This window comes from Coturnix japonica, chromosome 4, assembly GCF_054131305.1.
Source record: "Coturnix japonica strain WE chromosome 4, WE-NBRP24, whole genome shotgun sequence".
Taxonomy (NCBI): Eukaryota; Metazoa; Chordata; class Aves; order Galliformes; family Phasianidae; genus Coturnix; species Coturnix japonica.
The window spans coordinates 44,062,184-44,084,822 of record NC_140666.1 but is presented as its reverse complement, the minus strand read 5'-3'; the positions used below and the strand labels follow the sequence as shown (position 1 = coordinate 44,084,822).

Here is a 22,639-nt window from a genome sequence, read left to right as displayed (position 1 = left end):
ACACCCAAGAGCTTTCTTGCCATTTATTTTAAGACAGATCCTCTCACAATTCTATCAGGGAAAGCCATGATGAAACCAATCGCTGTGCTTTCCTAAACTTATTGGGGCTAGAATTCTAGGATACTGGAGCAGTATTTGTCTAAGCTATTACCCTGGGCAGTAGGGGGAAGTTTCCTAGTGTTAAATTATACAATTACTAGCCCACTGTTCACAGCTCCTGCCAGGCAGGCTGGCCCCAGAAGCTGCAATGATAGGCTCATGAGAGAGTCTACGTACTTTCCAAGGCCACAGGTCTTGCAATATTTCACACTGCAGGGGAGAGAAGCAGGTGAGAACAGCCGAGCTTCTTAATAAAACTTAGCTCTTTTGAAACACCTGGCTTTGAAGCACTCATAACATTTTACAAAAGAAGTCAAGCTTTATCCCCATTTTACAGAGAGATTATAAGAGTTGCAAGCAACAGCAGGCCAGAAGCAGAGTCAAGAAACAGACCCCAGGCCTGCCAGCTTCTATGGTTCTAATGGTGGGAACAGGCTGCCATCACAGGAATCTTTCCCCACAAAGGCACTGACATTTGAGCACTGATTTTAAAAACATACCCACTAGCAGCAGTGCAAGATTTAAAAGCTGATGTCACTCTCAAACAAATAAGATTTGAGACGGGATCTACAGTTCCCTGTAAAAGCCGCAAACATGAGGTTGTATTACAGCTGCCTTTCAGCAAGCATTCAAGGCAGTTTCCAAACACGATAGATGCTTTCCAAACTTAGGCATGTCTTAAGCCATTCAGCAGATGCTCCTACAAAGTTTTGCACTTGTGTGAGACCCTCTGGAGAAAAACAAAAGAAAGAGCTTCAAAGGGGTAACTATCTACTTCTGATTAAAGGCATAGCTTAGTATGCCGCTTGAACACCACTGGGTGCATCCTGCATAGCAGGTTCTGATTAGCAGTGCCTTGAACATTCAGGAAAAATATTTTTCTTGTCCTGTTAGTTTATATGAAAGCTGATGGAAGTTTAGGATTGTAAATGGTACCTGACTGAAACACAAGTCCCCTGCAACCAGCAGGGACTGACTATATTCAGAAACGGTCACTTCTGCTCTATACCTCCTGCCCCAAGGGTATCAAAAGTCACAACAAAGATCCTCTAGTTTTCCACTGGTTGTTGGAGTGATCTGGGCAATGGGGAGCTGTCAGGGGCTCTCAGACCTTAAAGCCAGTACATGAGGAAGCCCATGTCAAATTTTATTGTCAGCACTGAGCACACTGCCACATTTACAACTCTCCCATTCTGAGCCGTGCCAAATGCTCTCCTGCTAAAGCAGAGGCCCAGACTCCCAGCATTTATAAACTGTGAGCTGAAAACTGATTGAAACACATTGTAAAAGAAGTGACCTATGCTTCTAAATATCAAGCACCATATATGTTCCCTTTGAAACTCACTAACAAGTTCTTCCTGCCTAGTCCTCTCTCACTCTTCCATGAGAACCCGTGCCACAGCATCCCTTCCAAAAGGTGCCTTTGTTGTGCTTCCAACTGCCCCAAGGCTATCAGGATCCCAATCAGCCCTCCGTATCTTCTGGCAACACAGCCTTCTGGGTGGTTTGAGCAGCCATGGAACAAGTCTGTTAGGAGAGCAAATGTCAGGTAAAGCAGAGATGTTTGCTTTATTAGCGCAGGCTGTCCTACCACCCCCCAGGGGAAAGAGGAAGGAGGTTTCTTCCCCGCAAGGGTCCAGATGAAGTAGTAGGAGAGCATAAGACTATAGCCACTGCTTAGAAAACAATAACAACTCTATGAATGTGAGAAGCCTGGAAAGACATTTTTGCATGCAGTGAAATTCAGGACCTGACACCTACTGAAGGGAGGGCCAATGAAGGTCAGAAAAATTACACTGGAAACCTCTGCATTACTTCTAAACTAGATGTGTCACCTATTGCCTGTAGTCTTCGGTGTAGTTTTTACTTTGTTCATACGATAGCTATTCATTGTTGGGTAATTATCTTGTTTTATTTTTCTATTTATTTATCAAGTAAATCAAACTAATAAAAATCCAGCCCACGATTGCCATGGGAACACTCCAACAAGGACAGATGCAGAGTATAGCTGCAAAGAAAGCAAGCAGGCTTCAACTTTATTAAATTATACACGAAGCAATCAATACAACTTAACACAAACAGCCCTTGCAGGCTCCACACTAACCATCCAGCAGGCTCAGCCAGTATCTGTAAAGCCTTTTACAAGACCAAGCCATAACAAACCCCACACCAAATTTCTGTAAGGTTATGTGCTCTAGGGTGTTATTTTTCTTGCCCTTCTCTTGTATCCTTCTAAAAGGGATCCCAGAAATTATAGCCTACTTTTCCGTCCCATAGACATTCAAAGTATATTTTTTCCTCTTCCTTCGGTCCCATAGATCTGTTGAATTCTTGCTCTGGCTGTCTCAGAAATTGCATTGAAAACTTAGTCCTGCTTAAAATAATGCATTTAGATGATTTTAAACAGTTTCTGAAAGCAGAAATCAAATCAATTGCTAACAAATCTGAATTGTTGTTTAGATTAACTTGGTCACTGTCTCTACAAAGATGGATGACAAGAGACAGGAAAAGAGAAAGCAGAGAGAAGAAGAGATTAAAGCGATAAAGGGCCTACAAGGCTCATAGCAATTTTTCTCCTTAATTTCCTCATATTCAAGGTAATGCCACTGAGAGCCAACAAAAAGAATTACATGCACTGCCCAGACTGTGTTTGTAAAAGGCAGCCTCATCACTTTTGATCCTTTGTGTCCCTGGCAGAGAGGGTCGTCCTTCTGCGCAAGGCAAGGAGAGAAGGTGCCAGGCATCTGATTAGGTCAGATCACAGACTCCTCGAGTGCCCCACCTGGGAGCCAGCTGGCAGTAACTCATCCCATTTGGGTCAGCCTTCTCACGTGCTGCCTCTGCCCTGCCAGATCACTGCCATTTCCCTCCCTGCACACTTTAGCCTGTCTCCACTGTGCTGACAAGGTCCCCACAGCCCATCACTGCTCAGGTGCAAACAGGGCCCATCTCCACCACACACCCAGAACTAGTCCTAAGTCTCTTTACTGCTGCTATTTCTATTTCTTCTGATGACAGGTCATCAGAATTCAGCTCTGCAATTAAACAGTATCTATGCAGAGTACTTTCTAGAATAAAAATGATGTTAAATTGCTTTGCTCTCTCTACCCTTACTCTGTTTCCTTCTGGGATTATTCACTATTTCTTTTCCAGCACCATCTGAACGGCAGCACTCAGCACATAACTTCAAAGCAGGCAGACACCCAGATTTGCTATTCAGGTTATTTAAGCCTCCAGAGGACAACACCTCTTGTGACACTGTTCATCCAGGACTGCTATCCATGTTCCAGCCACACTCTGTTGCAGCATCCCCAATCCCTGATGTCCTTGCCCTGTCCAGTCTCCCTAGAAAAAACACCCCATGATTCCATTCCTTCCTTTTGGCCATGCCCCCACACACAGGTAACACATGGATCCGTTTATATATCCTTTTCCCAACTACAGGACTGTTCTTATAGCACACCTTCTTTTCTAAAATACAAGTTATCTGCCATCTGTAGTGCATTTCTCATCACCTCTTAGCATATTCTCAGTCACCATCTCATTGAATGCAAGTGTCCAGGAAATTAAGTTTGTGATTGCACTGCATTGAAATAACCTTCTAACTGACTAAAGAAACACGGCTCCGGCTTGGAAAGGGTTTCTGTTCCCATATACAATTTTCACTTTGTGCTTTTTGAACAGAAGTATATGCAGAATGAGGTGCTCAGTTACAACTGTTGCTCGCTATTCCAATCTGATTTGGATGTTATTTATCTCCCATTTCCTCCTCTATGAAGTGTTTAAGCAAAGACTTCAGAGTAATATCATTATTGCTAACAAGACTGTGTTCGCCCTCCATTGCAACGCACAAGCACACAGTTACAAGTAAATTGAGCACTGGATGATTTACCTTTACCAGACTATTAAGTTACAACAACATCTTTGTTCCCATCTCTTCTGCTCAAACAGTTTAAATTAATTTAAAGTAACAAGTCAATTTCTGCTTAATCCTCTAAAGCAAAGCACATTTCATCCTTCAGGCTGAATTACCAATATATGATATTTGTCAGAAGAAAAAAAAGTGTGCTCCCCTTCCCTAAATCCAACAGATCCGTGTTGGGTTCTACCAAATCAGTTCTACAAAGTTTCAGTTGATTTTTCTCTTTGTTAAACCTATTTAGGCAGCTGGCTGGTCATCATGGAGATACTAAAGTTCTGTACTGGAAGATCTCGTTTATTGTGATCTGGTGTATTAAGTAATAAGTATTTGCATAAAAAGATGTTGCCCTCTAAATATTTTAGCAACCTAAATGACACCAACCTTGGTATAATATCTCTTAAAAATAAAAGAGAAATACACTTTTTGTCACAAAATCAAGCTAATAAAGTAAGAAGTCACTGCTATTGACCCATGAGGAAGACAGTCAACATCAGGCGATTTGTGAAGGTGCTAATTTTCTTCACTGCAGCACTTGGTCCCAGTGAGGGTCCCAGTGGGGACTGCCTTGCAGATTGGCACGCTCACAAAGATGCGGTTCCTAGCAGAACAGAGCCAGAAACTAAGAGGAGTGCTAAAACAGTCTCAGATCTGAGGAAGCGCTGATCTGGAACCTAACTTTACAATTCCTCCCAGCCTCAGCCTGGAACCAAGACCTAAGCTCCGAAAAGCCTCGGACTCTGCAAGTTCACATCTGGGTCCAATCAGACAACTCAAGTCCTTTTCCAAGCAGAGGGAAACTGAAAGGCACGTGGTACGCTGGGGAGACAAACCACAGATGTTTATTGTGCTCTTGCGCCCTTAGCAATTGTTTTAATGGGTTGGAACTCCAGAGAGACCGCTTGACTTTTGCTCATGTCTGTACTGTTCCCCCATACTGCTGACTGTGCAGAAGCCCAAAGCTGTCAACAGTCTGCTTCCAGTGTTATTTCAAGGAAAGAAAAGTGAAGTGACATCTGATCTGTTAAGAGAGGATGGGAGGGAAGTTATTTTAAAAATATAAAGCAACAATAAAAATCCGTATGGAATCGATATTACAATCGATACCTTTTGCCCCTTTGGAAAGCACGGCTTTGTCTGAAACACAGGTTTCCTTTTCTCTGTTGCAACAGCTATCCATTAAAAAGACTAGTGCTTACTTTGCCAAGACCACATTGTCAGTAAGTGTTTTGAAGCTGTGCAGTAATGATTATTGTGCAGTATTGCATTTTAATAATTCAAATAAACCATGGAACATTATGATCTCTATGGCTAAGTAAATACTTGGTTGCAGTTCCAGCCTCGGAAAGCATCATCCATTTCAGAAGAAATGTCTCTTTGCAGAAAGAGCAGACTAGAAACAGTGGCTGCTGCCAGTCTGCTCTGGTTTGTGCAGAGGGAAGAACACATGTTTGCAAAGATCATCATAACCAAGTGAGAAAAGCAAGCGATCAAGTCTTTCATTGTCTCTTGTAGCATAAGGCTGCTGCAAGCAGGAAGATTCTTTCACATTCAATGGACATTCAGCTCCTTTATTCTTCTTTAATTACAATTTGGCATGGGAATCTAGGCAATGCCAGCAAGAAGCACCCGGTCTCGGGCAGGAAAAATACCAGGCAGTTAATTTTTAACAGGGCCTCACAGCAATGTGTTCTGAACTCAAAAAACATCAGCTACAGAAATTACTGAGGTGAGGTATTAGAATCAGCCCTGAGTTCCCCTACTGCCTTCGACCCAGTGCCAAGCTGTGTCAGAGGAGAAAATCTGTCCTTCCCCTTTGGGAAGGAGCCCAGACAGTGAGTGAGAGAGGCCGTGTAGAGGGTGCTAGAGAAGGATGAGCGGGTCAGGATGCAACACTCAAGGACGACAGAGGTGAAGAAACACTACAGTTTCACAGGAATAAGCAGAGCCTTCCAGGAAAGTACTAGACAAAATTAAATGAGAAAATAGAAGTCGAGATAAATAAAAGCAGTGTGATTACACAAGGGCTTTAAAGGGGAGAAGAGCTAGAAAATATAACAGAACTTATTGCTTAGAATGGAAAGTTCACCAGGAAACACTGTCAAACTTGGTCGACAAATATTTAGAAATATTCTGTTAGTACTGCCATACTGGACTAAACATACAGTACATGAATTCCTGGATATCCCCGATCACTGGGAATTTTACAGCTTTCCTAAAAGCCATGAGGTTTTCACTCCCTGCTTTGCCCAAAGCACGGCCCTAATGGGGCTGCTGAGGCACAGGTTGGAAAAAGAGGACAAATGCTCAAAAGGAAAAAAAAAAAAAGTGAAAAGTTTTTCCCCTCGCTGGGGATCCAAAGCATCTTATTTTTCCAGATTTTATATGAAAAAGCCTCATTTTTCCATTCAGTGCCTTAGAAGTCTGAGTTTGTATATTTGCATTGCATGGTTCCCCTGCTAAAGATTCAGTGAGACCGTCTGCTCTGCTCAGAGCGGAACTGTGCAGACAAAGGAAGTTTTCTAATCTAAATCACATGGTCCAAATCTTCTCCATTTTAGCGCGCATGGTTTCCTACTACCCTCAAAAGATAAGACTAGATGAGATGGAATATTATCAGAACTAAAAACACTAATGTATCACTAGAAAATGAAAGAAGTTGCTGTCTATTAAAGTGCAACAAAACTACTAAGCAGGAAATGAATGAATGGCCATAATAAATCAAAGCTTAATAAGGCTTTCAATCCGTGTGGTTTTTTATTTATGGCAGAGGACTGAATAGGCCAATACTCCTCATGTAAATTTACATAAATATGTTCTTTGCTGTCTGTTAGGTCAAACAGAGCCTGGTGGGTGCAGACAATTCCCTTGGCTTCCTAGAAGACAAAGTAACCAGGCTTTTGAGGAATGTGTTGGTCTGACAAACAGCAGAGTCAAAAGTATTCTGTGACAGGTAGAAAATTTGCATTTCCATTAGCGAGGCCTTTGTCAAACGAAATCCCTAAAGGCAATGAGGAATGTGTGCGGAAGGAAAATACAATGTATTAATTTACATCCACCCACCCCCAAAAAATTCCCTGTATAGTTCAATGAAATGTAACTCAAGATAAAAGGCAGAGGGAAAAGATTTACATTCTGGAGAGGCATACAATAAAGGAATAGTGATTTGTGCATGCTTTTGCCACACGATAGCCTAAAAAAGAAATGCTTTTAGATAGTTTGACTGTCTGGTAATTCATCAAGTACTCAATTCTTACATCCTGTTCAAAATTAGCAGCTGCTTGAGTAGTGCCATTAAGAGTTAAGACACTGGTTTAAAACAAGCATGAGTTGCTTCACTCCTCTGAAGAGTCTGTAGTAGATGCCCTATTATCTGAAGAAATAACCCACTTTTTACCTTTCTGTAGAAAAAAAAGAAGCTCATCAAAATAAGGACGTAGTTTAAACAATTGTGCTTAATCTTTTTGTCTGGTATTTTAGAAACTAATGATAACATTCCTATTACTCTAAGCTCTGCAGCAACTGCCTTTTTGTAATGCAACTCTTATTAGAAATTAAGAGAGCATCAGTGAAGTTTTAGTTAAGTTACTATTTAACATAATTCAGATATTAGTTCCATGTTTAATTTGACTAAGCTTGAATATACATTAATATTATTACAAGGAGCCCTGACTGTTTTAGGATGTCTATATTCAGCATTAGTTCTTCATTTGTAATCCAGATATTTATCAAGAGTCACTTTATCTTGAGACTTAAATTCACAGATTTGGTGTGAGGGATGCTCAAAGAAGCACAATAACTTACTAATTGATACTGGTTTCCCAGCAGATGTTTTGAGCACTGAAGGAGAATACACATCTCCAAGGATAATTTAAGACCATACAGAAATAATGTTTTCAAATCTTACCCACCACAGCCCATTCTAGAACCCTACAGGGAGTGGGCACTTTCTATGCTATTACTTTTCATTCTTGCATCCCTACCTCTGTTCTGTGGCCCACAGCTTGACAGTCAGACAACATGAACTCATTGCAGGCCTTCACAACACTCACTTTAGGTTTTTTGCATTGCTGTATCAGCACAATGCCAACAATTTGCCTGGACCTCTGCATTCAGATGTGGAAAGAGGATCCAGGCTCTGAGAAGCGCAGGGAGGGATACCTGTGCATTTGCTTGCACTGTCAATAGCATGAGAGGGCATATATTCTCTTTACCAAGTCAGCTAATAAAAGCAAATTAATCTCATCAAGAGGTCTTTTCAAGAACAGCTCAAATATTTACCTACTCATTTTCACACAGAATTCTCACTGGTTAACTATTGATCATACCTCCTACAATTCAACAGCCAAGTAAAATCAGAATAATTCTTAGAGGAATATTCTTCTAGCTTATTGGTCCTCTTGGGCACAGTCATGAGGTACCAGCTCCTGCATGACGGGTGCTCTTTGCAAATTATTCCATCAAAAGAAAATCCAAAACCATGACCCAGCAAAAATCATAGAACTGTTTGAGTTGGAAGAGACTCTTAAACATCATCTAGTCCAACTCCCGCAATGCAAATAACTGTATTGGAACAAAGATGATGAGTTAACTTGGTCCAGATGCATAAGCCCCATAACATCTTCCACTTCAACAGAATTTCTGCTCTAAAGTCACCTGCAAGCTTTCAGAAACTCATTCCAAGAGTAAAGGAAGAGTTTTTCATGGGGTGTCAGAAAGAAATCCCACTGCTACTGGAGTGAGAGGGCACGTTCTGAGCTGCGATCATCATGCCCACAATGAAGCCATTTTCTTTTCAAGCATTAAGAAAATAATTAGGGAACAGAGAGATAAAGCACACTGGGCAGCGTCCTATTTTCTGTCTCTTCAGAAAAAGGTGTAGATTGCTTTCATTCTGTTTCTAAAAAACAGTAGGTTTTCTACAGGTTCTACTAAGTATTTCTTCCTGGTTTGGACTGTTTCTGCCTCCACACTTACTTATTCCTGCCTCACTAGCTTTATTTCAAGCAAAGTTTTTCAGTGTTCCTCCCCCTCCCTTTCTCCTTTTCATACAGCAATAAATATTATTCAATTCAACAAATGCATACAAACGACTTCCATTAGAATTTTAATCTACTCTCAAAATGAAAGAAAAGCTTTGTATAAATCTTTTTAAATTACCTGAACATAAATTCAGACAGGGACATCTCCACCTAGGCTGAACTGGGGAGTTCACAGCCTGCTGTCCTCACTCATATATTAATTGAGGTCTCTAGCTGCTGTAAATGAACAGCGCATCCTGCAAAAGATCATATCTGTCAAGATTGCAGATTGGTTTCTATCAGAGTTTGAAGAAGTCAGAGCTCACAGTGCTTCCATTATGGCTATGAGTATGGCTTCCCAACTGGAAAGAAATGTGTGTTTTGTTCTGCTGGGCCAAGATTTACAGAAAGCAATTTCCCTCCACGCTCCAACTATGACAAACCTACTGAAAAATGTCATTTCGTGACTTCTTTCTTTCAGTCACCTTTTTACTGACAAATATATATTCTTTCTGCTCAATGTATACGCACCAACTGTGACATTTAATGGCCAAGAAAGGTTAATCACAGGTGAGTACATATCCCTCTTGGATATTGCAAGCTATACTGCATTCACTGCCACTTCTCCATTATGAAGTAAGCACGGCTTTAGCTGGCTCACACAACTACCCGCTTTCTATCAGAAATTTATAAATTTTTTAAGGAGCTTCCTAAGATTTGAGACAACAACCAGCATATCCACAAATACTTCTTAGACATTATTACATTGTGGTAGAGCTGTGACAGAGCGCGAAGGGAATCAGAGGCGAGGTGAGTATTATCAAGTTTTCACTATCATTTTGTTTCTTTTCCTTTGGCATTGTACTAAGAGTCCCACAGGCACCTAAGGTGTGGGATGAAGAAAAGACACAGCAGCAGATCCCAGAGCCCGGGAAGTTGAGGTTGTGGGCTTTTTGCTGATTCCTTCTGAGTGCTCTATTTAACAATGGTGGCAAAGATCACTGACACATAACAACAGTTTGCCAGAGTTGAGAAATGGAAAGGAAGGCAGGACTGACCAAAATACCTCTTTAAACAAGTCAGTAGAACCAATACTTTTTCAGGAGGCAGGCAAGGGACTGAAACCCAAACACACACGTCCATGCACTTCCTTTTTTGCTTACACCAGCCCTTCTAGCTCTTCCCTCTGAAGGCATAGAGGAAGCACATCCAAAGCACCCCAATAACAACCTATACCTACACACCTCTAGTTTAAGAGAACACCTCCCCCCCCACACACACACCTTGTTCACTATAAAGCCATTGTATCAGCTCTTAACATGAATGAGTAACTTTGCCACAACTATGAACACCAGTGGTCTTCATTGTCTCTCTACTCAAAACACAAGCGAGCCAGGGCTCACCATGGCATCTTGCTCTGTAAACACACACACAACCTTTTAAAGAATGCAGATTATTTGCATGCTAAAAGTTAATGCGCCTGTTAATTTCTGTTTAAAAGCTTCTGCTATAGCCTTTTAGTGCAAACCAGTTATGGTCCATGAAACAAAGGTGGCTGCCAGCCACGAGAGCCAAGTATGTGCTGGAAATTAATTATTTACTTGGCAGCCTCAGCAGTCGCTTTGCTATCAAAGCAATTGAATCAGTTTAGCTGCTCTGGATACTCACTAGTTCTGACCCGTACCACACACATGACATTTGGCATCCCTGTGCCATGCTGCTGCTTCTTCCCACCGCGAGACACAAGCACCACGCTATCAAATCATTCCCCATAAAAAATACTTGCAAGTGCAAACATCAGTGGTTGTCCTGGCAGTCCAGCTTATAAAGCACTTCAAATAAGGACTTTAACTGTACAACTGCTCTGTGCTGGGCTCTCAGGACAGGAGGGAAGGCTAGGCTGGAATTTTATTTTATCAGATTACAGGCTCTTGAAGATCTGCTCTGAAACACAAACCCTGACAAAACTCACCACAGCCAGGACAAGTCAACACAGCGTGAAACAAAACCCCTCATAAGCCAATAGTCACACTGACATTTTCAGTTCTATCAGCCCATGCCTAACATCTACTAGGATACGGGTACATACATCACTCCACTGAGCAGAAGGAAAAGGTAAAAGCAAAAAAATAAACAAAGGAAAAATCATCAGGAATCTGTTGGGAACATGAATCAAAGTGCAGGGACTACAACCAACAGCACGCTGCCCCTCAGAACTGTTGTTACCATTATATGTTGAAGTAACGCTACCAGAACTCCACCAAATATTTAACTTACCCCCTTCCTTTATTTTAACGTACCATTACTAGTTACAGCCTTTCAATCTGTGTAGTCCCTCCCTGTAACTTCAAGTACTTGGAAACACCTCAGTATCATTTTTAGGCATCATATAGAGAAGCCTTTGACTTTTTCCCTTTGTAAGATTCCAAGGTTGTTACACTCCCTTTGCATTACTCAAAGCAGGAACTGTCCTAGAAAGGACCATAGCACCTACATCAGCAGAATGGATGACTTCCCTTTTCCCTGTGACAGATGCTGTCCAAAAGAAATGTTTAGTTTTTAAGCTACTGAACCCCACTGTAAACTCATCTATGATGCGCTACTGACTGTCCTTCACTACTTGCTAACTCTATCCAAAATTTCTCCCTCTTGGGCGTGTTTCAGGTGATTTTTCCTCAGTGCAGTAATTTTCTCTCCTATACTCTCATTGGAGAACGACAGGCAAGAGATTAAGGAGTCTTGCAGGAGACCCAGATCTGAAAGCAATTACCCGTTTGAGCCAAGAGCAAGCCTCAATCAGCCCAACCAACTTATTGCTCATGCTGGGATATCTAACACTGTTACACGGCATACTCTTCTCAGCAACAACTGATGAGAGAAACTATCAGAATTTAGCCTCACTAGTTTCATACACCACCTTGGTTAGTAGAAACTTGACCTTGAATAACTCAAGACAGGAAGGCAAAAAGCAGGTGAGGTTAAATGACCTTCTTCCCCTCTCCTCACTCTTTTCCCATGAAGAACCAGCTGGGAATATCTTTACCCTGTTACATGACTTCAAGTGATTGGGATACATCCTAAATAGGCTACACCAAACAGTAACCCAGAGACAACTGACTGTGATTCACAATATAATCCAATCAGTAACTGCCCGAGCTTAGAAGAAAACAATCCTGATAAACATGCAGTTATATACCTGTTCATCAAATTGGAAACTTTCTGTACTGATTTTAAGCACACAATGCTGATCCCCATTACTGTACCCAGCTAAATGGAACGTGTGTATTTGATTGCATTGCACACAGCTCCCATATTCCACACAACTCCCCTAATAACCACCTCGTCTACCAAATGAATCAAAATCCCACCAGCTCTAATGGTTGGCATCAATACCTCTGTGTTGCTTCAGTGCCTTTGTTTTCAACATCACAGCATTTTCCATGTTAGTAACTGAGGATCTATTGACCACCATACAGAGAGAATGACAGATTGACATATGCCACAATCATCTTGTTCTTCATAATTATTTTGATGTTTTTTTCTCAAAAAAAAAAAAAAATTGGAAATGGTTGACCTACGTGACTATCACAATACTTCTAATGTCTTAAGAGATTTCTAATCTGCTTAAGAGACCTAATAGAACAGACATGAGAGAAAAACTAGCTCACACAACTGGCGCAAGTATTTCTGTCCTACAGAGCAATACCGCATTGCTCTCATTAAAGAGCAGAAAGAAAGATAGGATTTCCATGCATTATGGAGGTGGCATGAACAGACAGCAAGAGCTTGTGACACAGAAGACTACACCAGTCACCAATGTCCAGCCCCTAACAAGCAATTTATCTCCCTTTCAGTCTAGCTTTTAAATGAAAGGTGCCTTCTGAAGTTATTGGATTGTGTTCTGACAAGTTAAATTATACAAGGAGTACCCAGAATACTTCATCACAAAATCAATGAGCCTTGTTTCAACTTTGCTTTCTTCATCATAACTTACATACACGCACACTGATCTTTGAAGGCTTTCATTCAGTAAGAGCACAATTTCAAAAAGCCACTGCTGCCTCGAGGAAAACACTGAAATATATTCTAAGAAGGAAATAATTCTATTTATCAACCATTTTTCTTCCTCACCTCTTTGCTATTTAGAATATTTGCATGAAAATGGAATCTTTATTTCCCAAGAGTTCATCAGCTGCTACTGCTATAATTTCCATGGATACCAATTGTATGCGATACTGCGAACATATGACAAAAGGATGAAGAATAAGGGAGAGAAAAATCAACTGGCTGCTTTATTCTTTGGCTGTGCTTTCGGGTAACTCCATCAACAAAGCCTAAAGCCTTATCTAATCAATTCATCACTCCCACACAAATACGCTACTCAGACCTTCTTCCTTCTAAGTCCTCTGGGCAATAACATCCCAACTTACTTAATCCTGTCCAGTCTTGCAAATATTATCTGTGATTCGATGAGAACAGGACTCAGGACTTCAGAGGGTGACAGTGACAAAAGCCATTTTACTTTTTTTTTTAATCATAACTTTAAATCTTGCTATTTCAGAACATTAAGCAGTAGAATTCTTGATTTAAACAAACAAACAAAAATCTTGGTATCAGTCGCAGTAAAATTAACATAAACAAGTTACAGGTACAACAAAATTTATCCAGTAACGAGGAAAGAACTGATAAGGAAAACACCAAGTTACAAAAGTAAGAACAGCAATTCAATGCTATGTGCCTGCACAGCCAAACAAAGCTTAGTTACTTCCCAGTCTGATGCGGATTTTGATATGTGTCTTGTTAAAAATCACTTGAGAATATGTTACCTTTGGTTTGAAGCCCTTTCTAATAAGTGGATTTGGGTGAATGTGTTTTCTTGTTTTGTAACTGTATTCAAATATCTTTCAAAGGCACTTGACCAGACTGTGACCCAGGGACTGTGCTTCAGCCCAGATGAGAAGCAAACAGGGGAGTGAGGGGGCAGGAAGGTCTGAAGCATCAGTTCATCCAGGGAACCCTGGTGTTGCTTCAGGCAAGTCCTTGCAATATTTCAATGTAAGGGTGATGTTTTACCCATAGAGATACATATAGATGGTCCTAACTATAAAGCTCTTGCTGTTATTAACAACCCCTCATCCCAACTGCATGCGGAAAAAAGAATAAATAAATCCTGTTTCTCAGGGAATTAAACACACACAGTCAAGTCAGGAATTCTGGCCAGAGTCAAAGGCAGGGCTGGGAGTAGAGATACAGAGTGAGGTCCTAGAAAGCCTGCCCTGCTGTAAGGTTGAGCCATGGCAGCCAGAAGCAGCTGGAACCTCTCACCCATCACGTTTCTCCAAGCCCTGATCCTGCCTGTATAAGCACCTGTGAAGTCACTCCTTAGTTACACTTTGCAACTGAAATCAGACTTCTGTGTCAGGTGTGGGAGCCCTCTCTGCTTTTGCTTTATGTTTTCTCTTATCACAGGCTAAAGTGACATGCTGAGGGCTAACCACAAGGCTTGCAGGCTGCTGCCTTGCGAGCCATTCATGACTGAGAAGAAACGGATGCTAACACTCTGCACAGCCAGACGTAGAGCAATTAAAGCCGGCACAGACAGCTTGGTGCAATAGTAGAGTGGGGTGACAGAGGCAGGTTGTGGCTCAGCCCCTATAATAGGCAGCGTCCTGCAGTTTCCTGCTCACCTCCCAGAAATGGAAATCCCGGTACATACAACTTGCCACATAGAGCTCCAACTACACATTTTTTCCTGCTCCTTTTCTACCTCTCAGTAGCCTTGACACCACGTCTGAGCTAGGTATGAACTTTAAAAAAACAACAACAAAAAACAACCCAAAAAAACAAAAAAAAACACAGCTTTTCTCATCTGTCAGGTCTCATTGCCTGACATCAAGGAGATCAATCTGCCTTCCTTAAACACAACTCCCGGCTCTTTCGAGAGGCTTCCCTTTTCAGACGTTGGTCTCCTAAGCTCCTCTCCACAGCCTGTCTCCCCTGCTGCATCCTTCAACAGATTTTTTCAAATCAGAACAGACAGCCCATATAGGCTGACATGCTTTTTGCAGCGCTCGCTGTTCACGTCTGAGCACCGCCAACCAATCTGCCCGCACTCCCAGGCAGCGCCTCGGTGGCAGCAGGGACAAGAGGTGTCTGCTACACGTGTACAGGTGTGCACTTGGAAAGGACCATTTTTCTGCAGCCAGTAAAAATAACATGGGTGAGGAAGCTCGTAAACATCATTGCCGTAATTTTGAGCGCCGTGACTGAAAGGATGTTATGGCAAAAAGTAATAATATTAATAAAGTAAAAAGAAACAACAGCAAAGAGTGAGAGAAAAAGCCACAGACACAAGAAACCCCAGACATTATGAGAGTCTGCCTTTGCCTGTTGGAGATTTTCCTGTGGAAAAATACATTCAAGCGTAGTGCATGACCTACTCTCTCAAACACAAAATTCTCAGGAACATCATTCACAGATAATCCTTCTCCACCTGAGGTGAAGTCGCTCAGTTCCGCATGCCTGACGCTGCCATAACCTTGGAAAGCGGTTGAAACGAAATAAATATGGTGAAGCTCCAACACTATATGGCTATTTTTTTACTTTCAGGAGTTGTCCATAGGGAAAAACCCATAGGGAGTTTCAAGTGACAAGACGGTGACCTGAAACAGCTCTCCTCTGCTCTCCCTCAGTCCATTTCCCTCTCACAAGGGATATGTAAAAGAACACCTTAGTTACATCAGCCTAAGCTAAAAGCGCGTTTAAAATCAATTCATGTAACACATAGCCTCTACTCGAGGGCAGAATCTAGAATCAGAATATTTATTACCGAGCTGTAAAGCTGTGCTTTTGCAGCTTTTGTCAGAAAGGCGTTGTTAGAATGCCAATGGGGATGTCAGACTCCATCTGCAGACCTCAGGCCAGGAAAGGATGTGAGCACATATCAGCTTTAGCCCCAATGACTTAAAAGATAGTTAAGTACATATTTTACATCCTGTCACGAGCAGGAAATATGTAGTACTGTACAGCCACCTTAGCTGCTAGGGGAATATACACGGTTACCTGGAATCTAGCTCACTGCACAGGATGGTTACAGCCATTCTCACAGTCTGAGCAGCAATCAGCAGGAAAGCAAAGGAAGTGGCCAGCAGCAAACAATGGGACATAATTCAGGCACTTTCATTACGGCGCTTTTTTTGCCTATCCACACACCCCCCACCCCAAACCAAAAATACAAAGATGCTGTTATGCTTCACATCATGGACCATCCCAGACATCAGCCACCCTATTGCAGGCTTCAATTGGTCCTAGTGGGTGCAGAACTCCACAGACCCAGACCCATCCTCAGGAACCTGCATCCTGCTGGATGCCATACAGCCCCCTTGCTCCTATCTCTGCAAGTCCCTGGAGAGAACGAGACCTCGGATGGGGGCTGCAGGAAGAGACACTGAGGATGCAAAAGAGTAAGAAGCAGAGGAGCAGGCAGCACTCAAAGCACACACCTGGAGCCCCTGCTCCAGAGGCAGCTGGTAAGTTTTATTTCAAGAGAGATGCTGCCTCTCAGTGGGACACAGCCTCCCTCGCATACCTCCAGGTTACCACCTGCACTCAGCCTACATAGCAGCTTCACTGTGCTTCCACTAACCAGCCATGCAGGTATTCTGCAGTGACCTCTTAGCAGCAGGCAGGCTACACAGCCTGTGAATTTCAAAGACAATAACCCTAATTAGCACAAGAGAAACGTAGATCTTCAGAGGAAAAGTAAAAGAAGAAGAAAGAAAAGCCCCACGACGCTATAATTCCCTAATTACTCTGAAAAGCTCCTTCAGTTCAGCACAGGGTTGTCTCAGCTGCTCAGGATCTCCAACCTTTTGCCTGCCAAACCTATTTGCCCAAATCACAGGGAGGTCCGTTCTCTTCCTGCTTCCAGACAACTCCCTTTGCCCTTGAAGCACCCAACAGATAACAAAGCTCTTCAGCAACCATAAGCCATTTTCTCTCTTGCTTTCACCCTCAAATCTCAGCACCCCATCACAGATTTGTTTTCCCGCTGGGGACCTTCTGGTCTCTTCTACCCCTTTCCTCAGACAGAGCCTCCAAACGCTAATAACACTTTTTCAAGGTGTTCCCACACAAAACTAGTTTCTGGATGTTCCCATTTCCTTTGTCTTTTTTGTTTTCTTCTCAGATAAGCAACATTAACAGCAAATACTCATTTCTTACAGAGTAGTTTCCCCAGTTGTCGCAGAAAAACACTTTCCCTATAAGATTTTAGACCAGAAAGAATAAAATATGGTACGTATATCCATTATAGTTAAGTACAGTCACTTCAGAAAAAAGGGAATGCAAGTACCACAAAATCCTGACAACTGAATGTGGAGCTCTCTAGCAAAACTCATGAGCATCTCAAGAAATAGATAGAACCACACCAGAAAACACCAGATGCACTATTAGCAGTACCTTAACAACAGCACAAGTGTTAAAGTGACACACTGTTTACAACGCAAAATTGAAATTTTCATTTTAATCAGCCCTGTTTACCCAGCAACTCTCTGATTAGCTGAGCTGATTGAAGGGCTGAGGAAAAAAAGAAACAACAACAAATAAATACCAAGATATGCCACGTAGAAGATCGCACAGACCTGCGTAACTAGCTGAAGGACACACCTGGCCTGGGGGCAAAGCAAAACACCACTGAAGGGATGATCTGAATACGTTGTTTCCCCTCCTTTGGTGCAAGTAGCCCCGCAGAACTGAAGCACCCGCTAAGTGAAAGCAACCAAGGAGATGAGAACACGGAGTGGGAAATCCCAGGTAACAGCGGACAATTGGTTCTTTATGATGCATATTTTGTGGCTGAGGCACATTATTCTCACTCCCTTTAGAGCGCCGTTTGTTAAGAGCACCGTAAACAACGCAAACAACTACAAACCCAGCACACCGAGCTTGAGTTTTTTCTCATGTTTGGATGAGAGGGAACACGTGGACAGATGCCTGATTCTCCAGCACAAGCCTCAACAAGACCAAGAAAGAAACAGCAGCTCTCCAACCCAGTTCCTCTAAAAAGCACAGAACTCGGGCAGAGGCACAGAACGAGCCCCAGACTTACAGTGATACACTTACCCCCACATAGTGCTGCCTATGAGAAAGAGATAAGCATCAAATAATAGGGCATGAAAGATGCAACAGTTTTCTGTATGCTCACCTACTTGCAGGAGGCACACCACTGCAACCACAAATAAAATCTGCTTTATCAGATACCATCCTGATAAATTACCTGGACATTTCCAACGTGCAGGATCCACTCCTCGCTGTCTGTAGCAGACACCCTCCCTCAGGCACGCCGCCATCTTGTGCCATGAGCACTGCACAGCCCCACCTCATCAGCTCCTCCCAGGTGTGGCCTGATGGCTGCCTCAGGCCCAGCAGCTGCAACCCCTGTACTTTGTTATGCTTCACCTGTGACAAGTCTGCAATCGCCCCACTTTGCAATTTTTACTTTTTGCTTGTTCTCAGGAAAGTTAAAACTCCTGAAAGACTCTCTTCAGCATCTCATGAACTACTGCAGGTTCTGGAGTTGCATGTAGAGCTTTTGGTCTGAGTGATGCAACAGAGGAGCTTTCACTGGCCGTTTTAGTATTCTGTTTTGGAAATCAGAATGATTATGCTGGTCACAGTATACTTTTTGTTCTGTTTGTGAAGATACTGCTCATTTACAGAGCTGTAAAATGCTCAGTTGTGTTCAGAGCTTCAAAGGCAACTGTTACGCTCTGTTTCAAAATACCCGCCTATGAAGCCACCATTAAAGTGCTCCCCAGAGCCTCCTTTCAGCTTCCTCCACTGTGTTTTTGAAGCAATCCCCTAACAAAGCCTGAGTCTGGTCACCTGCCTTTCCCCTGCATGCTGAGGAGCTGGTTTTCCATAGCCAGGATGTTGGTAGCCACAATAGGCCACATGAGCCTCTGCATTGGTGAAACATTCAGCTCAAGGACTGGTGGCTGGTGATTCAAAATGGAGCAAAGGTTGATGACAACTTGATCAAGTCTAGAAAGGCAAATGCAGAGTCCTGCACCAGGAAGAGAATAACTTGAATATAATATAGAATAACATGTAAGACAACTGGCTGAGTGCACAATGGATAAAAAGCTCCTAAGCAGACAAGGACCAAGGTAGACAAAACAACAATATGCCCTTGCAACAGAGAAGGCTTATCACATACCAGGCTCTGGAAGCACAGAGCCAGCAGGTTAACAGAAGTGAGTATTCCTGCTCTTCTATTCGACTTTTTTTTTTTTAAGACCACATCTGGAGTTGTGTAGTCTTTGGGCTCTCCAGACAGACTGTGAGGGAGATGATAAAGAAGTGGAGCATGTAATGCATGAGACAGAATGAGAGCAGCATTCATTCAGCCTGCAGAGTAGAAGGCTGAAGATGAAGGGAACCCAGTTTCTGACTTGAGCTACCTAACATGTAATTATGAACAGGAAGCCACACCTTTTTCAGGCAGGTACAAGAGGATGAGAAACAAAAGACACGAGCAGTAGCAGTTGCAACACTGACTAAAGTAAAAGAAAAAATGCAGTGAGTGTGGAGAAAGTACTAGAACAGGTGACTAGAAAGGCTGGAGAATCCCCACACTTGGAGACGTGCAAAATTCAACTGGACAAGGCCTCAGCAACCGGATTCAACTTATTGCCAACTGTAATTTCTTCAACAGTAGGACTACATGGCTTCTAGTTGCCTTCCCATCCCAAGTGGTTCCATACGTCTTGAACCTGAGCTTCAGGAGCAGAAACACAGTTTACTGTACTTGTGGAGCATACTTGTACACTCCAACTTTGGTTGAAACACTTCTTGAGTTTGTATGTACACGATTCATTCTCATTATCCTAGGCATTATATAAAACTGTTTAAATTAACCAAAATCTCAATACGTACATATTCTAAGTCTGGACCAAGATCTATGAAGAAAACACTGATTTTACTGCCAAACCCTACATTTTGCAGCTTCTCTCCCCTCTGTCCCATTGTCAGAATGGTATAACTAGAAACGCTTCCAGTTCTAATTCAGAGCAAAGACAAAGATGTGCACGAGCTGTTTTAGTGACATCTTATTAATGAAGTTTTTCATTTTTCACCCTCCCCCTCCACATATGTGCAAATGTCTTCTTCTGGCAGTAAGCCACAGACCAATTCAGAGGTGGAAAGCAGTTGTAGAGAAGAAAGGAGAATGTCAGAAATTACTTTATAGACGGGCACATCTTATAATACATGACAATGCTCCCTTTAGTAGCCAAGTGTTTCACACTTTATGGAATATCACAGAAGCGCAAAATATGCTTTGCAAATGATTGCAAAATCAGCAGCACTCTGGAACCAAGCGCATGGCTTAAAGTTATAATAATGAGTCTACTTCAGTGTAGTAGATTTTAATAAGACTTTAATAATACTGGTATGAAGCCAAATTACACAATGTCCCAAAATATGAAACAAAGCTTTTTCAGAGAAAATAAAAGCTCACTGAAGTATAACCACATCTTAGAAGAAAAAAAAAATAGACCGAAAAACACCATCTAAACAAAGCCACTAGGCATATTTAATTTAAAAAAATCAAATTAGAGAAAAGGAACACAAAATATATTCCCAGATCTCAAAATAAAATTAAAAAGGATATTATTTTAGGCAACATTTATGAAAATGGAAGTACTACGCCAGCACTGGGAAACAAGCTAACATCATAATTACCTCTTTTGGCACGGATGTAGATATGGGCTGAGTATCTCCAATTTCCCTCGAAGGACAAAAAATGATTGAGTTACCTTACAGGTTAATTTTAAGACTGAACTATTTTGGATCATCTAGAATGAACTTAGACCAATAAACTAATTTCCTTCTACACATGAAAACCTATTCCAAATAAGAGTCCCAAAGGTAAGGGAGAAATTATTTACTCCTTCTAACCCCTTCATTTCTGGAGTCCTGGTAAAAACAGAGAATTAAAAGGTCTCTAAAGCTTGCTCCAGCATCAGCCATTCTCAGAACAACTTCCTCTCTCATCACTCCACAAGTATAACAGTGTTAGATAGCAATGAAAAGAAAAATCAACTTCCTTTTGTTGGGTAGCAACAATAAAATACCATATACACTTCAGTCTGTACAGCCTTTTAAAATACTAGTGTTATGCAAGTCAGAAGATTAGTATTTGTATGGATAACACATTTTGTCATTTATTAGGATCAACTATTTAGATCCACACATCCAATGGAGAGATCAACATATATTAGCATATTTGGTTACAATAAAAACTGCTGTTTAACTGAGTCTAAATCAATGCTGACAGCCTATCAGAGCATGTAGTGATGAATGCAGCAAGAACCAGAACAGTTTTCTGTACATTCATTATATTGTCTCATCTCCACGTCTCTAGACTTTTAAAGCAGATTTGATAAAGGCATTAAAAATTTTAAGTTGATTTAGATTCCACATGACAAGATGAAGTGAGGGGAACATTTTATGCCTTACATTTCTTAGAAGTCTACTTTAGCTATAGAAGCCATTAAAAAGTTGCAAGTAACTTCATGATGAAAGGCACTTGCAGCTTTTTAGAGAAGGATAATCAGTCTTCTAGAGATATAATGGGACTTAATTCACAGAAGTTTTTGACTTGGTCTGCAGTTAATTGAATCAAAGTCGATGATGATCTTGTTACATTTTGGCTTGAATTCCCTAAAATAAAGAAAAATACAGGTATTAGTAAGTGAGTAGTTAAAACATTCTGCTTGCTTTAGCTCCAGATACATTTCTGAAGAAAAAAACCCTCCTTGGGTTCACATAGTTTTCATCTCTGCGGGAGCCAATTATAGTGCACCACACTGCGAGAAACCTGGACAAGAAAGACTAAGACAAAAAAGACACACGGGGTGGGTCAGCCTGTACATTCTTTGGCTATTGGAGTTCATAAATTACCCAGGAGTCAAAGAAGTTTTAACAACTTAGCTGCAGGTGGTAGCATCATGTTACCAGCGCTGGGATTTTTTTCAAATATTTCAAATATTTTATCCATACATGTATGTATGTATATATACACGCATGCACATACATATAAATATTTTCATATACTGTATACATTTATATATGCATAGGTACATGTACACATTCATACAAAATATCTAAAATATATTTTGATAAATATTTTGAAGGCATTTTTTCCCCACCATGTTTTCAAATAACATTTTCAAACTTTGCCTCTGTGTATTATAGTTGTTTTTTTGTTTTGTTTGGGTTTTTTTTGCTAGGGGAATAGATCACATTATGTGCTGCACTGGGGGAAAAAACCGAACTAGTTAAGAGGGAATAATTTAAAAATTGTAACTTTAAAATTATAAAATTAATACAGCCACAAATTGTTTCCTTTTATTATCATTAGAGCATCTGCTACAGCAATTAGCAAGGAAGGTATTTGGGGACTGAGCATATATTTTACAGTCTACCAGTAAACAAAGGATTATGCAAATAGTGTGGATTTAGTGCCTAATTAAGCTCTGCAATTCAGTTCAAGAGATTCATTAAATACAACCTACATCTTTAATAATCAATACAA

The 22,639-nt window shown here is 41.4% G+C and overlaps 1 protein-coding gene and 1 long non-coding RNA gene across 5 annotated transcripts in view; both read right to left on the bottom strand.

The window, feature by feature from the left end:
- The window catches only part of LOC107313290 (uncharacterized), a 45,325-nt gene extending 26,927 nt beyond the window's left edge, over positions 1–18,398 (bottom strand). The window contains exon 1 of the long non-coding RNA XR_014945324.1: positions 18,317–18,398. This is a non-coding gene — a long non-coding RNA (uncharacterized LOC107313290). The remainder of the gene's footprint in view (positions 1–18,316) is intronic.
- Positions 18,399–20,462: 2,064 nt separating this feature from the next.
- DCTD (dCMP deaminase) overlaps positions 20,463–22,639 on the bottom strand; it is a 49,667-nt gene continuing 47,490 nt past the window's right edge. For all 4 annotated transcript variants that reach the window (XM_085545086.1, XM_085545087.1, XM_085545088.1 and 1 more), the window contains one exon: positions 20,463–21,765. In XM_085545086.1, coding sequence (XP_085401212.1) covers positions 21,687–21,765 — 79 coding nt within the window. In that variant the 3' untranslated portion in view covers positions 20,463–21,686. The remainder of the gene's footprint in view (positions 21,766–22,639) is intronic.